At 37.4% G+C, this 16,691-nt stretch overlaps 1 protein-coding gene across 1 annotated transcript; it reads left to right on the top strand.

Moving 5' to 3' along the window:
- The first annotated feature begins 4,919 nt into the window (after window positions 1–4,919).
- Window positions 4,920–15,833, top strand: LOC134496951 (vomeronasal type-2 receptor 26-like). Its single transcript, XM_063302665.1, has 6 exons — window positions 4,920–5,059; window positions 6,697–6,874; window positions 9,900–10,760; window positions 12,045–12,269; window positions 12,844–12,970; window positions 14,932–15,833. Exons 1-6 carry the CDS (start codon window positions 4,920–4,922, stop codon window positions 15,831–15,833), a joined length of 2,433 nt encoding a protein of 810 aa, XP_063158735.1.
- The last annotated feature ends 858 nt before the right edge of the window (window positions 15,834–16,691 follow it).

Raw genomic sequence — 16,691 nt, 5'->3', positions numbered from 1 at the left:
TCCATCAGTCCCAAGAAAAAAAAAATGTGGTTGCAGTTGAATGTTAATCCTTAAAAGCCTCTGAAGCACTGTATGTATTTGAATCTAAAATTCTATAGCTTTTTTGCACATCCACTGGCCATGATAAAATGAGCCTTTTTCTTGTTCACCTTCCAACATAAATTTGAACTACCTTTATACATTCTAGATATTTTTGTTCTGGTGTCATATACCAATTGTATATCATTTTATAAAAAATATTTTTTTTAAGATTATAACATAGTGTAAAGGTTAGCCCTTTCAACCATATATTTTCCCATTGTTCCATCTGTATATTATAACCAAAGTTTTAGCCCACTTTATCATACATTCCCTAACTTGTTCTTCTTCTGTTTCAAATTTCAGTACAAGTTTATACATTTTAGCAATCACATGTTCATCATTTGTACACAATTTCATTTCAAAATCAGTCTTACAATGTTCAATACGATAAATTATTTTACCTACTTTAAATATTTCTGATAACTGTCAATAAGAAAACCATTGACAACTGTATGCCTCTGCCATCTGCTTTTATTTTTCCTTTCCTTTATTTTATATTCCCCTTGACAAAATTCTAGTATTTCATGATATGTTAACATGTTTGTGTTTGTCTATTATTTCTCATCTATAGAATGATTCTTATGCTTAGGACCACAATAGCATTTTCAGGCACAGCCTGGATTTGTATTTATTCCATATTCTCAATATGGCACTTGTAATTTCTCCCATCTTAACATATATTTTTAAATTTCATTCCATGTCTTGACGTAATTATTTCAAAATAAAATACAATTCATATTTGTCATAGTGATACCCAAATACTTGCTTTTTTTTTCTCAATCTTAAGACCTGTTTTCATCAATTCATTCTAATCCTCTATTTTCATGATTTTTGTTAATATCTTATTCTTCTAATTATTAATCTTAAAATCTGCTAATACACCAAATTCTTTTGATTTTCCCATTAACGTTTCTATTTCCTTTAGTGGATCCTCCAAAAACAACACCAGGTATTCAGCAAATGCCCTTAATTTATAAGATTCTTTTAAAATCTTTACTCCCACAAATCTCTCATCTTGTCTTATATGCCTGTTCGATATTTCAAGAACTAAGATAAATAGCAGAGGAGACAACAGGCATCCCTGTCTTGTCCTTTTTTGTATCTCACAGGGTTTTTTAAAATCTCTATTGACAGTTATTTGTGTGTTCCATAAATTTTAAATTGATTTTAACCATTTAATAGCATTCTCTCCAAAATTCATATCTTCCAAAACCTTGAACAATAAAGCCCAGTTCCAATAGTCAAAGGCCTATTTTGCATCTCAGAAAAACAATGTGGCTTGTTTTTCATATGTTGCTCCAAGTATTCCAAAATGTCCAACACATTTTGTGTTGAACATATATTGTATTATATTTGATATATCTAGATAGATAGATATTTGATATAGATATAGATATAGATACAGTAGAGTTAGATATACAGTAGATATAGATATATATGATATACATATTATATATATATATATATATATATATATATTCCATATTCTCAATATGGCACATGTAACATAATGATTTTTGAAATCTACATTAAACTTGACTTTATTGTACCACAAATATCCATGCTACCCAAATCTCAGGTCATGTCCTGAGATGTACTATACATACATACATATATAATTTTATCTATAGTATATAAAATTATACTTTAACTGTCTTTTAGGTAAAAACTCACATTGACATTCACGAATAAATTCTTGCAAAATTATTTTCAACCTCTCAGACAAAATGATTATAAACAACTTATACTTATTATTCAATAATGATATCAGCTGATAGTTTCTTGTTAAAGGCAAATCTTGTCCAGCTTTAGGTAATAATGCTATAGTAGCCTCTTTCCAGCCCCCTGGTATCTTTCCCTTTGTAAAATATAATTCATTGTATTTTCTAAAGTTTGTAAAAGTTCATCCTCAAAGCATTTTTATTAAGAAGCAGGTAACCCATCTAGTCCAGGCATCTTTCCTAATCTTTTTTATAGCTTCAAGAACTTCCCTTACATTAAAGCAATGATCCAAAAAGAAAGCTTTTGGTAGCTTACCTTGTGTTATGTTAATATTAAAGCTATGTTATATAAAGGACTTATGGACAGACCGATGGGCTTTTATTATGAAACTTGGTGTTTAATGCAAGATTGGAATGGTTTTCTCCTCACAAGTAAACAGAACTTCTGAGGAAAAAAATGTTCATGTGCATTCTCAAACTAGAGACCTCACAGCTATTTGTTTTTGCCTGAGCATCATACAGAGGCTTCAGGACATACCCCCATCCCTCCCTCCCCCCAGTTCAAGGTCTCTGAGTTCAAACCTCAGTAATGGGTTGAACTTACATATAGAAGAGCTAATATTGAAGAAAAAGCTAACCTATCCTTTTGTTTGATTTGGTTTTTTGCGCCTTCAAATCTGTGTGGACTGCTGGCAACTACCCAGACAAGTCCCTACACTTTTCTTTGCAAGATTTTTTAGAAGTGGTTTGCCATTGTCTGCTTCTGAGGGCTGAGAAAGAGTAACTGGCCCAAGGTCACTTAGCCAGTGTTTGGATTCTGAAATTTCCTCACTTTCTCAGTTTAGACCAGTTCACAATTTGTCCTCCATTTCTTACATTTTAGAAATAAGGACTAATATACCTTTCCCTCTCTGCATTATTTTTTCCATATTCTATTCTGTCTGATCCTATTTAATTACTTAATTATGTCACTTGCCATGACTTCAGATTTCCCTTGATTTTCTACAGTGTCGCTGAAAAAATATATATTTGTGACCTGTACCAACCCCTTTAACCTCCTATATGTAGGGAATCTTGAGCTTCTCCATCTGGAGACAAGCACACAAGACAAGCTTGCTCTATATAAGAGATGAACTTCTGTTAAGTACAGAGCTTTGAATGGTACCTGGAATGCCACTAAAACATTTTGCAGCACCTGAAACAGAGATGACATGTTGCTGTAGAGGGCCTTGCCTGACAGAAGGTGGGCTGCTGTATATTGCACCAATTACTGTTTCTGAGGAGTTTTCAAAGCCAGCCTCATGTAGAAAACATTGCTGTAGCCTTCTTCTGCAATGCTCAAAGCATGGTTGCTTTAGCCAGTGCTTCCCACTCCAGATAAGGACAAAAGTGGAGCAGCAGCAGTAGTTAGAAGAATGCTCCCCTAACCATGGTCTTCACTGGCAAATCCATCGGTAGCCAGAAGTCCAAGAGAACTCTCAACTTAGAGGTTTGCTAAGTTATGCCTGGAGCAAGAGCAAAGAGAATAAAGAGCAAGCCAGTCTTTGGAGGACTGAGCCCCAGCTCTTTGCATAGCTTCCAGGCTCTCATACCCTTTAGACCCTGGGTCACAAGCTGTACAGCATCTCAGGTGTAGCATGGGTAGAGTTATTTAACTAAGCATCATCATGTAGATATCAAAAAGTAGCCATATTAAAGATACTTCCCATCTGTATGCCACAGAGACTGGACTGAAGAGCATATTTTCAACAGCCATAATATAATAATCCAACTGGTACTTCATCAAAGCTCTTACATCTTGCAATCATGGAATTCCACATAGTGAGATCCAAGATTAAGATCCATTTCCATGTTTTCACCAGTAAATCCCTCAGTAGCCAGGGGTCCATGAGAATTCTCAGCTTAGAGACTCACAACCTCAAAGGCAATGTCATCTTACCCACAGTTAAGATTTCAGCAGAGAGAATAAACAGCAAGCCAGCTTTTCTTGGGTCTCATTTCAGTTATTTTCATCTCATCCAGTTTCTCATAGCCTTAAGCGCCTGTCAGAGCCTCCACTTGTGTTTGACACAAAATTCACCGGGATAACGTTGAGCCAGTCACTCCCTCTTAGCCCTAGGAAGAAGAGAATGGCAAACCACTTCTGAAAAAGTTGACCAAAAAAAAAATATATCCATGGACTTGTTCTTGTAAGCACCACAAGTCAAGGTTGATTCAATCAACCATTAAATATATATATATATATATATATATATATATATATATATATATATATACATACATACATACATACATACATATACTGAACATACATTTTGTAAAATGAACCATTTCATTATAATTATATAAAGGATTGTTGGCCAGAGAAGAGGAACAAACTCTTGGTGATTTAAAACCATGGATGTTTTGTGACAAATAATGAAGGTTTTTGTTTTAAAAAAATCAAACTTTATATTTATCTATCTATCTATTTATTTATTTATTTATCTATTTATCTATTTATTTATGTATTTATTTCATTTTGGAAGTCTACTCCAAGTGCAAAACTGACTTCCATGTCATGCCGCTTGTTCCAGTACAAAGCTGACAAACTTGTTATTTTTCACTCATCAAGTTATTTGTTGATTTCCCTTGGTCTTCTTTGCCTTTGATTGCAATATGTTTTTCTCTTGCTGCTACACACAAAGCCCCAAACCATTTACACCAAGGTGAGATCAGTTTTTTGTCTCTGCGATTTCAGAAACAATTGATAAGAGCTGCTGTGCCCTATAATTGACCGTGTGTAATTCTACCACTCTGGACCCTAGGGAGTTCCAAACAGCAGAGCCAAACTTGAACCCAACCAAGACTGACGGATGTTATTAATATTCCTTGTTCCTTATCATATTCAAATATGAGGCATGAGAGCAAAGCTGTGTGAGTCTGAAAGTTTTTGCTATACATTTCTGTTTTCAGATCACCGAAAAGGAACAGCCAAACTGTTAGGCTGTCCTATATTCACAAGCTACTATCAATGATCATTTGGGAAACAGACATCTGTAATCTGCTATGTTACTCTCCATGCTGTGCATGATAATATGGCTTCCTCAGGTCATATGCCAGGAAGCTAAATGTACCATGAACAACCGTAGCATTAAATACAAGTCTTACCATTCAGGTGACCTCACCATTGGTGGCATTATTTCTCTGATCTATATGATATCTAATCTGATCACTTTCAAAACAATTCCATCTGAAGAACTTCTTGATGATCCCATGTACGTAGTTGTCATTCTTTACTATACCAGCTCCCAAATCTGGCTGGATAATGAGTCAATGTATTTTGGGGAGGGCATAAACGATAGAAATATAACTTTAATCTTCTTTCAGTTATTCTTCTTCTGCTCAGGGATTCTGTTCTATCTCTTACATACTTCATAATATGAAAGACAGTGATTTTTTTTTCCCCACTTCATTTCAGGCTTCATAAATTCGGTAAAACAGTACTTGCCTTAGTCTCACTTACAGATATCTGAGTGTTTTCCAAACCCCCTGCTTCCCGGTTTTCCAATGCTTCTGTCCTAAACTTTCATGACACACCAATTCCATAGTATATCTTTAAATGGTCAGATAAGGTACTGCACAGAAAATAAATTTGGGTGAGGTAAACCTAAAGTTGACCACTGTATCTATCACATTATATCCCTGTTCTATATAGAAGAATTTCTACTGTTTCCATTACTATATGTGGGTATGATTATACTGTATGGTTCATGTTACTTTTTCTGTTGATTGAGTTTGGCAGGAATTCAACACTGAAATATAGAGTAGACATAACCACAGTTTTGTCCCATAGACTTCCGTGGTCTACATCCCATTTCATCAGATATATGGAATAAGACAAGAGGTGGGGGGCGGAATGGTGCTAGAGAATGATATAGAAAAAATCTTTGAAGAGGGATCAGGAAAAGAGCATTATTTTAGAGGTGAGGGAAAAGCAAGATTATTATACATCTTGACTGTAAGCAAACTAGTACAAAGGGCCAAACATGTTGCTTCCAGAGGTACACATGGGCCATTGTTTTGTAACAAAAATAAAGAGTCCTAGATATCCCAAAAATAAATTAATTATTTCATGAGATTATTATTTTGAGAAAGGAGTTTATTTACACTTGAATAGTGAAGGAAGACAGAAGGGGGATGGGAAGAAATAATGGAAAGGAAGGTTAGAGGCAGAATCCTTTTAAATGTGACCACATAGAAAGCACAGATATAGAAGCCTGGCACTCTGGCTTTACCTAGTATGTAGGAGGAATGTTGAATCTTCCACTGAATTTCACCTTGGTAGTTTTACAGCCTAACCCATCTGTGTTATTCCTTTTCTTTTTTCAAACCCCCTTGACATCAAAGACAGGATTTCTTAGAAGCTGGAAATACTTTCTTTCCAGGTTTTAGATATTGCCATTTCTAATGTGGTTTAGTGTAGAACACTGGATCTTTTAAAAGAAGGTGGAAATATACAAATATACAAACACTATGAAGAGGTTATTTGCCAAAGAGCTTGTTCTGTATTAACTTATGGAACAGTGAGGGCAATTATTTTCTACACACTAGATAGATAGATAGATAGATAGATAGATAGATAGATAGATAGATAGATAGATAGATAGATAGATAGGGTGTAGAGTCTATTTTTGGACCTTGTTAACAAAGATTTTTTTTTTTTTTTTAATTTGAAATGCAACTAATTCTCTGTTTGGAAATGCAAGTGTTGTGACAGAGGCATTACCCTCCCTTGAAGTTTGTTTCTACAGAACTATCTGCATATCTTGTCCTTCATCTTTTCTGTAAAGGAGATTAACGAAAGTCCTCAGATCTTGCCCAACATCACTCTGGGCTTTGGCATATCTAACAGCTATTTCATGGCAATGTGGACCTACCTTGCTTCTATGGAGCTTCTTTCTTCGCATGACAGATTCATTCCCAACTACAAATGCAGCATCCCCCAAAACTCTGTAGCTGTTATTGCAGGACCCAATTCTCATATCTCTCAAGTTATGGCTGACATCCTGAGCATGTACAAGATTCCACAGGTAGGATCTGCTCAAGAAAAAACAAAACAAAACAAAAATCCTATTGATGTGCCTTCCTCTTTAATGATTTTTTCTGTATTGCTTGTAACTAAAGGAACCAGAACATAAGTAAAATCTGGCCACACAGCACTTCCATATTTTCCATTCCTAATTTACTGAAGATTGTGCAAAGAATTTTAGGAGAAGACATCTTGTCTCTAATTAAAACAAAAGAAAAAAAAAAAAAAGGAAATGAGGTCAACCCTCTTGGTATTAAGAGAGATTTTTCTTTTAATTTGAAATATTTCTCTCTTGGTTTCCATGGAAGTTCCATAGCAGTTAAGATAATAACAAAACCTAAAATAACAACTATAATAAAACATACTATACATCTAGAAGATCAAATGGTACAGTCATAATGAAGAACCAAAATATGGATGAAGAGTGATTTATATCTACAAATAATTCAAAATAGTGTTTTGGCTTCTCTGCAGTCAAGTGTGGAAGAGGCTGCTCTGTTGAAGCTAGAAAGTTTTTCTTGCTTCATTGTTATCCCTTTCCCTCAATGGAATCTGGAGCAGGTAAACCTAAAGTTAACCACTTTAGATAAACCTAAACTCATCACAGTTCTGAGAAGGGGGATTGGAAATTGCACCTGGGAGGCAGCTAAAACTATGCAGAAACTATAGAAGACATGCAATTGTAATAATGGAGTATTACTGCCATGCCAAATCTCTTCTGTTGATAGCTAGTGATAAACTGATACAGAGAGCTATAGATCAGATAACCTCAGTCACCGGACTTTCTTCTGTGAAAGGTTATGATTGCTTCAAGCAATGCATTCATACTGAAAAATCTGCTCCAGCATTTATGTACTGAAGAATTTAGCTGCATTGTGATTCTTAGGGAAGGGAGGGAGGGAGGAGGGAAGGAGGGAAAGAGGGAAGAAAGGAAGGAGCCCAATAACTAGAAGGTTCTTCACCCCTAGGAAAAATGGCAGAGGGAGAAAATTGGTCATCTTCAAAACGAAGGTGCAGAGAATTAAAACTTTATTAATTTACCTTCTCAGAAATACAGATTCAGTGAATGAGCAAAAGAACTACCCTACCCCCACTCCCATGTCTGACATTGTCTGAAAGCACTCATGATATGTTCCCAAAATGCTAAATATGTCCCTCGGGCCCAGGGGACTGGGAACTCCTTCACTGGAGTATTTCCTAGGGAGCTGTTAAGCAGTGAAACAGTCTACCTCATGGAGTCATCCGTGTTCCATCACTGAAGGTCTTCAAGAAAAAGCTTGTACAACCATCTGTCAGGGATGGTACGAGGACACCTGCCTCATATAACGTCTCCAAGGTACCTTCCAACACTCTGCTGTATGGTGCCACAAAAGAAAGTTGATCGTGTCCAGCTGGCACAGTCACTCATAATAATGATGCTTCTTTATCTAATTTCTGTTCTTGAACTTGCACTTTTAGAAAAAGTGTGTGTGTCTGTGTGTGTGTGCACGTGTGTGTGTGTATGGATGATGTGTTTCTGAGCAATCTTAAAAAAAAATGTTGTTAGAGACATCTACTCTTATGTAATAAATTTTGTAAAGTGTGAAAAAACAACAAGGTAGTGCCAATAATGCATTACTGTTAAGCCAGTTTGGTCTAGTGGTTAAGGCAACAGCCTAGAAACCAGGAGACTGAGAGTTCTAGTCCCACCTTAGTCATGAAAGCCGGCTGGGTGACCTTGGGCCAGTCCTCCTCTCTCAGCCCAACAGCCAATTAGGTGTGGTATGAGAGTTCTAGTCCCGCCTTAGGCATGAAAGCCGGCTGGGTGGCTTTGGGCCAGTCACTTTCTCTCAGCCCAACTCACCTCACAGGGTTGTTGCTGTGGGGAAAATAGGAGGAAGAAGGAGTATTTGGTATGTTTGCCACCTTATTTTTAAACACAATAATGGTGGGATAGAAAATAAATAAATACTTAAGTAGTGGAAATTCAGTGTCACAAATTCTTAAGAATTCAAATTTTGCTGATAGAACCTTTTGCTAGCCTCTTATCTCTCCAGTTTTGTATGGATAAAAATGCAGCAGGGTTGTGCCCATCAGCATCAGCTATGCCTTGGCAAAATTCAGAGGAAACTTGGTACTAGATGGTTCAATTAGACCCCATGCACAAATTAGATGAAAAGCAGTTTTTCAAAGGTTCTAAGTACTCCATTGATGGTAGAAAAGAAGCAGTTTGGGGAATTTGGGGTAGTGAATGATTTTTTCAGTCAATTCCTAAATGTCAAATAGTGGCTTACTGTTGATTACATCAATCTTGAACATCAACTGCATATTATGTAGATAGCCTCTTGCTACACAGAAAGAGGCTATCTACATAATATGTCATTGTTTCCCTAGACCTAACACATTCTGCCTACACTGAAGGTGATCAAGCTACATCATATTTAAAATGACAACAACAATAGGTTTCCAAATATGGTGTCTGGGTAGTGCCATTAACTTCATAGAAATTAAAGGAAGACCCTCATAGAATAGGAATACACCCTGAAAATCAAAGCAACAATATGAATTGGTCAGGTTGAACAATTTAAAAATTATATAAAATACTCTAACGGTATGTGGGAATGACCTTGGGAGACAGGAGGAAGGGCCACAGAATAGACAACCATCAGGCAAAAGGTATCACTGCCCACAGAAGGAGAGGTGAAAGGAAAGTGTTCCAGAAGGGACCCTCCCTAGTTTTCTGGAGAGTAAAAGGAAAAGAGAAGATCAGTACTTGCAGACTTGTACGATTGATGTTAGTCCCTCAATACAGTCCAGACAAGAAGCACAACAATGAATACTAGCACTATCTTCATCGTAAGATTACATTAACATAATCTTGTTTGCCTGAAAGTATCTAGAAGGGTCCCTTCTAAAAGGTGTCCCATGCTGTCTCTGTTTCTATTGTCTGGTCTACAGCTCTTCCTTCTGACTCCCAAGGTTGTTCCCACATATCATTATAAATACCTATGCATATATTTTCTTTTCTATTTATTTTTTCTCTTTAGCTCACATATGGCTGTGCTCCAGTGATTGATAACATGGTTCATACAGCTTTTTTTCACCAGATGTTTCCAAATGAACATCTTCAAATTCTGGGGACCCTTGGGTTGCTGCTGCATTTTAAGTGGACCTGGATTGGGTTGATTTGTCAAGGAAATGAGATTGGTGAAAGATTTCTGCGGGAAGTGCTTATCATGTTTTCTGAAAGAGAAATCTGCTTTGATTACATTGAAGAGCTTCTGCTAGAAGCTTTTTCAAATGAGCTGGGAGAAAAAATCAGTAAGGCTCTTAAAGTATACGAAATCATTATGAGAAGTACCTCCAGTGTTGTGATTGTATATTGTGAAAACCAGGTCATGAGTTTTTTCAGAATGATCTCATCTGTTTCAGAATATTTTGACACATCAGTTGAGAGAAAAGACAAAGTCTGGATTTTTCCAGCACAGATGGAATACACTTCAATTCCATTTCAAAAAGACAGGAGTATGGACTTCATCCATGGTGCTCTTTCTTTTGCAGTTTCATCCAAGGAATTAATAGGATTCAATACATTTCTTCAGATGAGAAACAGTGTTCCAGAAAAGGAAGACAGTCTTTCAAGGGTCTTTTGGGAACAAGCCTTTGAATGTTCTTTCTCAAATTCCACTTTAAACCCAAAGTCGGAGAAAAGGTGCACCGGGGAAGAGAAGCTGGAGACTCTTCCAGAGTCTGTTTTTGATCTGAGCATGACTGGGCAAAGCTACAGTATCTACAATGCAGTCTATGCTGTGGCACATGCTCTGCAAGCCATGCTTTCATCTCACTCCAAACACAGAAAAGTGGCTGGTAGTGGGAAACAGAAGCTTCTGAATCATCAGGTGTGGCAGGTAATCTCCTATATCTTTTAATCTAGCAGATGATATTGCTTCCATATCTACAAATTATGTCAAAACCAATTTAAATCTAAGGTTAGAGGAATGATTTAGATGGATAAGAACATCCACACCTTCCTATCCCATATCAAGTGGTTGGTTTCTCCCAGATTGTTTTTTATGACACAAAGTTCCTGATATTTTAATTACTTTTTATAATAATATTTTATATGGACTTTCTGTAATATTATAAATAAATGTTACCAGTTCTGGTTTGTAAAAATATAGCTAACTTAGTTACCTGGTGATCAAAGTGTGAGTGCAACTATATCCTCCTCCATGCCATTGTTTGATTAAATTGTCAGTGACGATTATAAAAAGGGAATGTCTCCCATAGAGATTTCCCATTAGGGGTACTACTATCACTTAAAGGTAGAGTTCTGATGTTTGGAATGGAGGCAGAAGCTCTTCTTCCTCTGGAAAAAATCAGGGAAATTATGCATGCTCTTTCTCTCTCAACACATAAAGTAAAGAATTTTGAAAGGTGATTTGTGCTTTAAAGATGGATGCATAACTATTGGAGGGAAGGACAAAACAAAATGTTGGTGGCTTCAGACACTGAGAATGAAAATTACAACACAGATAGGAGAGAGGCAGTGGTAAGGAGGGAGATAGAAGAGGATGACAAATGCTAGTAAGGGGGAGGACATGCTCCTGCTGGTGGTGGCATGTACCTCTGGGTGAAATTCAGAGAAATCATACACTATTTTTCTCTGTTAACACACATAATAGAGTTTTGAAAGGTGATGTGTGTCTTTATATTGTCATTTTGTTCTCCCTCTCCCTCTCTCTCCCCTTCCTCTCCTCCTCCTGCTCCTTTTCCATCTCCAATCTAATCTAATTGATGTGTAACTATGAGAGGGAGGAAGAGAACAAATGTTGGTGGCTTCAGGCACTGGCAATAAGAGCTACAACATGGGGAGGAGGGACACAATGGTAAGGAGGGAGATGGAAGAGTGTGGTGTGGTTGCCAAATGCTAGTAAGGGGGAGGACATGCTCCTGAGGGTGGTGGCATGTACCTCTGGGTGATAGCCATGACAAGAGGGCTGTTAGGCTCCCTTAGAAGTTCTCTGTCTCTCCTGGTGATTCTTCTGACTGCTGCTGATGGAAATGATGAATTAATGCTATTATTATTATTATATGTAGGGGGCACAACAATTTCTTCAGAAATAATATTGCTGTATATTTTTGCCATTCTTGTATACCTTAATGAATTACTGTCATGTTCTTCCCTTGAGCTTCATCACTACCTGAGAAAAGTCTCTTTTAACAACAGTGCTGGAGAAAATATTTTCTTTGAGAATGGGAAGGTTGCAGCTGGCTTTGATATTATCAACTGGGTCACTTTCCCAAACCAATCCTTTCTTAGGATCAAAGTTGGAAAAGTAAATCCATCGGCTGAACAAGAAAAGCTTCTCTCTCTATCAGCAGATAACATTATCTGGCCCAACCTTTTTAACCAGGTATCTTTTATTCTTTGTTCAAGGGGTGCTTCACTGCTCATGCTGCAACTGATCTCCAACTAGCTTGCTTCAACAGCCACACAAATCAAGGAATCAGGTTGCTGCTGATCAATTTTGAAACTATAATGAGAAAAAAAACAACATGAAAAGGCTAGATAGATTTCAGTGCATTTTTTGCAAAAAAAATGTACCTTAAGCCAGAACACAACCAGACTTCATTGCAGTCTAGAATTTTGGGAATATTTCTCACAAAATCCATCAAAGTATCCAGCAATATTCTTGATGCACAGGACTTCAAAGAGGATTTTGCATAATAAATAGTAACTCAATATACTCCTACCTCTGAACTAATTAGCCCTAGTCTTTGAGATCTATCAGATGAATAACAGACTTTTCCATTGACATGGACTCATTATGCCCAAGGATGTTTTAAGAAATAATACAAGCCTTGCACACCAGCATAGAATGTTTTACAACTCTAACCTAGTCAAAAAAGGAAAGAAAGGATTCCAGAAAAATGGTAATTTCTAGATTGCTAATGTTCTAAATGCATTACACTTTCATTTCTTAACAGACACAACCTTTTTCTTTGTGCAATGACCATTGCTCCTTGGGTTATAGCAAGATCAAAATAGAAGGGAAGCCATTTTGCTGTTACAAATGCCTTCCTTGCCCAGAAGGGAAAATTGCTAACCAGACAGGTAAGAGATGTCCTGCAAAAACTGTTGATATCTATTAGCTCTGAAGGTCAAGAGCCAATATCCAGCATTCTGATGATGGGGCATTTAACCTTACAGACCCTGAGGATAGGGATGGTGACCATAACAACCATGGGATTGTCCCAAGTCAACACTGCTCCAACTCACAAAAGGGCCAACAACAACTGAACTAGTCGTCAAAACCACTAGAATGTCATCTGAAGTCTCCCAAGCTTTTGGTTAGGGTGGTTGGTGTATGGAATATGGGAGTATGATATGATTGTTGCTGTTGACCAGATCCGCCATCTTCTTACTCTTATATACTCCTTTTTTCGACATTCTATATTTATTGTTTTGTTTTCATGCTGTGAGACGCCCAAGGTCAACTGGAATCAGGCGATGACTAAGTAGAGTAAAATAAATAAATGATAAATGATAAATCAAGGATATCAAACATAATTGGCACAGTCAGATCCCTTTCCAGTCACCATGAGTCTCGCTGCCAGTGCCATTAAGAGGGAGGAGGGACCTAAAAATTTGTCCACCCCAGGCATTTATGGATACAAATGAGCTGAATCCTAGCAACATGGAAGCATTTGTTATGCTCAAGCCCTCCATCTAAGTCCACACCAGCTCTGGATTAGATGGCACTGCCCCTGAAGGTACAGGTGATTCAGCCCTGGTTAGCCTACTGTAATTTGTTTAACCAGCTGCTGCATTTGAAGAAAAGTCAAAGCTTCAGCAGGCAAAAGCCACTTGCTGGTTTTAGAAGCCTGAGTAGAAGAGTGACAAGTATCCTGAAGCACCTGCAATGGTTGCTGATTGGCTTCCAGGTCAAGTGCTGGTCATCACCTACAAAGCCCATTATGGCTCAGATTCTTGCTACCTTGAGGTCCATCTACTCTTGTTAAATTATATCTGCTGAATATCTGCAAGTCAAACAAGAAAGCACTGAATTGCTGTCTACTGCAGGAAGTTAGTGGTGGGAATAGGAGCTTTGAGGAGGAGAGCCTCATAGAAATCAGATAGCAATACTGGAGATTATGATTAGGTGTTAGCATTATGCTGATTATGCTCTCAGATTTAGTTTAGGTGCTATTTACCAGTTATAGTTTTAAGTAACCCAGTAACAATGGAATAGACAGCTATATAAAAATATATAAAGCAACAACCCAATAAATATAAAAATAAGTTTATAATTTTTGCCATAGTAGTCACTATTAAAATCTTCCTCTACCATGAGCATAGAATACAGATAAATTTGTCCAATGGAGGAGCATCTCAAAAGGAAGGATGTCTCCCCTCCCCTCCCCTCCCCTCCCCTTCTGTTCCCTTCCCTTCCCTTCCCTTCTTTCCTTTCCCTGCCATTTTAAACAGAGTAGGGAGTATGGGAGACATCCTGTTCATCCTTTGAGGGAGCTTATGCATTGCTTTCGGATTTGAGCTAATAGCCCTAACTTATTCCTCTTTTTTCTTTTTTTCCACTGACATACTGTATATTTGTTTTTGTTTTTGTTTTTTTTTCCCTTTTCTTTCTGCCATTTTAAAGGAGGAGAGAGTATGGGAAACATTATGTTTATAATCGTGTTTGGAGAGAGCATATATATTGGTGTCAGATTTGAGATAACTGCCCTAACTCACATCTCCCTCTTTTTTAACACTGAAATACACTTTCAAAAAGAGAGATTATTATGAAAATTGTTCACATGTATTCACAGAATCAAATTATATCTAACTAAGTAAAGTCAAAATAATTGCAAATGATCTGCTCGCAGCCAATTTAGTTTTATAACTTTCCTGGCCTAGAGTCTTACATATCAGTTAGATTTCAAATTCCCAAATTCCCAGTCTGTGTGATGAAAGTCTGGAAATTCCAGGTACTGAAATACTATATTCTGAAAACTGGGGAAGGCTGAGCTGACTCTGAAATCTTATATGCTTGTCTACTCTGTTTCCTCTTCCAGATTTAGATGACTGTTTTCCATGTCCTGAAGAAAAATATCCTAACAAAGACCAGGCTCTGTGCATTAAAAAACACACAACTTTCTTCTCTTACAAAGAACCCTTGGGAATCACATTGACCAGTGTCACTTTCTTCTTTTCTCTCATCTCAGCTGTGGTGTTGGGGATCTTCATTAAACACCAGGACACTCCCATCATCAAAGCCAACAATAGGAACCTCACCTACATTCTCCTCATGGCTCTCCTCCTCTCCTTCCTTTGCACTTTGCTCTTCATTGGCCAACCCGACCAAGTAAAATGTCTCTTGCAACAAACTTCTTTTGGCATCATCTTCTCTGTAGCCCTTTCCTGTATATTGGGGAAAACAACCATTGTGGTTCTGGCTTTCATGGCCACCAAGCCAGGCTCGAACATGAGGAAGTGGGTGGGGAAAAGTCTGGCCAACACTATTGTTCTGTCTTGCTCCCTGGTGCAAATCACCATTTGTAGTGTGTGGCTGGCAATTTCTCCCCCATTCCCGGATGTTGACATGCACTCAGTGTCTGAAGAAATTGTCCTGGAATGTAATGAAGGTTCAGCCATCATGTTTTATACTGTCCTTGGCTTTATGGGGTTCTTGACTGCTATCAGCTTCACTATGGCCTTTCTGTCTAGAAGGCTACCAGATAGCTTTAATGAAGCCAAATTTATCACCTTCAGTATGTTAGTCTTTTGTAGTGTCTGGGTGTTGTTTCTTCCCACCTATCTGAGCACCAAGGGGAAGTACATGGTGGCAGTGGAGGTCTTCTCCATTTTGGCTTCTGCAGCAGGATTATTGGGCTGCATCTTCTTCCCCAAATGCTACATTGTTGTTCTGAGGCCTGATTTGAACAGAAAAGAGCATCTGATAAAGAAACAAAAGTGAACCCCAGTTTTTGTTTTTATTTCTTTGATAAGCTTATTACTCTAGATCAAGCTTCATTCTGATGAACTGCTTTCAGTTTGCAAAAATTGGTTCAGAAACAAAATAGTCAAGAGCAATGTATGCACTGCATAAGAAAGACAGCCCCATTCTTTGTCCTAGCACTGGATACATTTTCTTTTAAAAACAGAGGAAAAGCCATATATTTCTGTTTGAGCTATTTATATGTGATGCCCAAAGAGGCTGCATCATTTCCCCCAAATGCTATATTATTGCCCTGAGGCCTGATTTGAACAAAAGGGAGCAACTAAGAAAGAAACCAAAGCAAATTATTTTTCTCTGCATTTTATGAGGTGCCACACCTGCCTTTCCTTTATAGTGCTTATGAGGCTAAAGACAGAGTGCCAGAGTACCTGCAAGTTTGGATATTATGACTAATTAGAAAATTGGCATATGCTGAACCCCAGAAGGATAACTTTTGCAGAACTGTAGGTTGTATTGGAAAACAGAAATATGATTTGTATATTATCTATAAAGAACTTGTCCTGATAATTGATGGATAGAGGGAGGAAAGAAGGGAAAGGCCAATCTGTTCATACACACATAGTGTATGGTGAATTTTTGTCCTGCATTTTGATGATAATGTTGAATTTTGAAGAAGCAGAATGTCAAAAGAAAGTTTTTTTTAAAAAAAAAAAGTAAGAGAAATAATTATATTTCTCAAGTTTGATATCTGAAAACCGTGTTAAATCTGGCCACATGAAGATTTTAATGGACAAGAGTGAGAAGTCACAGGATTTGAGGATGAAACATAGGCCTTCAAACCTTGCTTTGCAAAGAGAGGTTATATTTATTCCCCAA

This window comes from Candoia aspera, chromosome 4 (genome assembly GCF_035149785.1).
Source record: "Candoia aspera isolate rCanAsp1 chromosome 4, rCanAsp1.hap2, whole genome shotgun sequence".
NCBI lineage: Eukaryota > Metazoa > Chordata > Lepidosauria > Squamata > Boidae > Candoia > Candoia aspera.
The sequence above is the reverse complement of the archived record's forward strand: the minus strand, read 5'-3'. Positions and strand labels throughout refer to the sequence as shown.

Bases quoted from the DNA above. Each gene is read 5' to 3' on its own strand.
- LOC134496951 (XM_063302665.1), top strand. From the start codon at position 4,920: ATGAACAACCGTAGCATTAAATACAAGTCTTACCATTCAGGTGACCTC. The intron at 5,060-6,696 runs GTACGTAGTTGT...CATATCTAACAG, and splicing joins GAACTTCTTGATGATCCCAT to CTATTTCATGGCAATGTGGA. The intron at 6,875-9,899 runs GTAGGATCTGCT...TTTTCTCTTTAG, and splicing joins GCATGTACAAGATTCCACAG to CTCACATATGGCTGTGCTCC.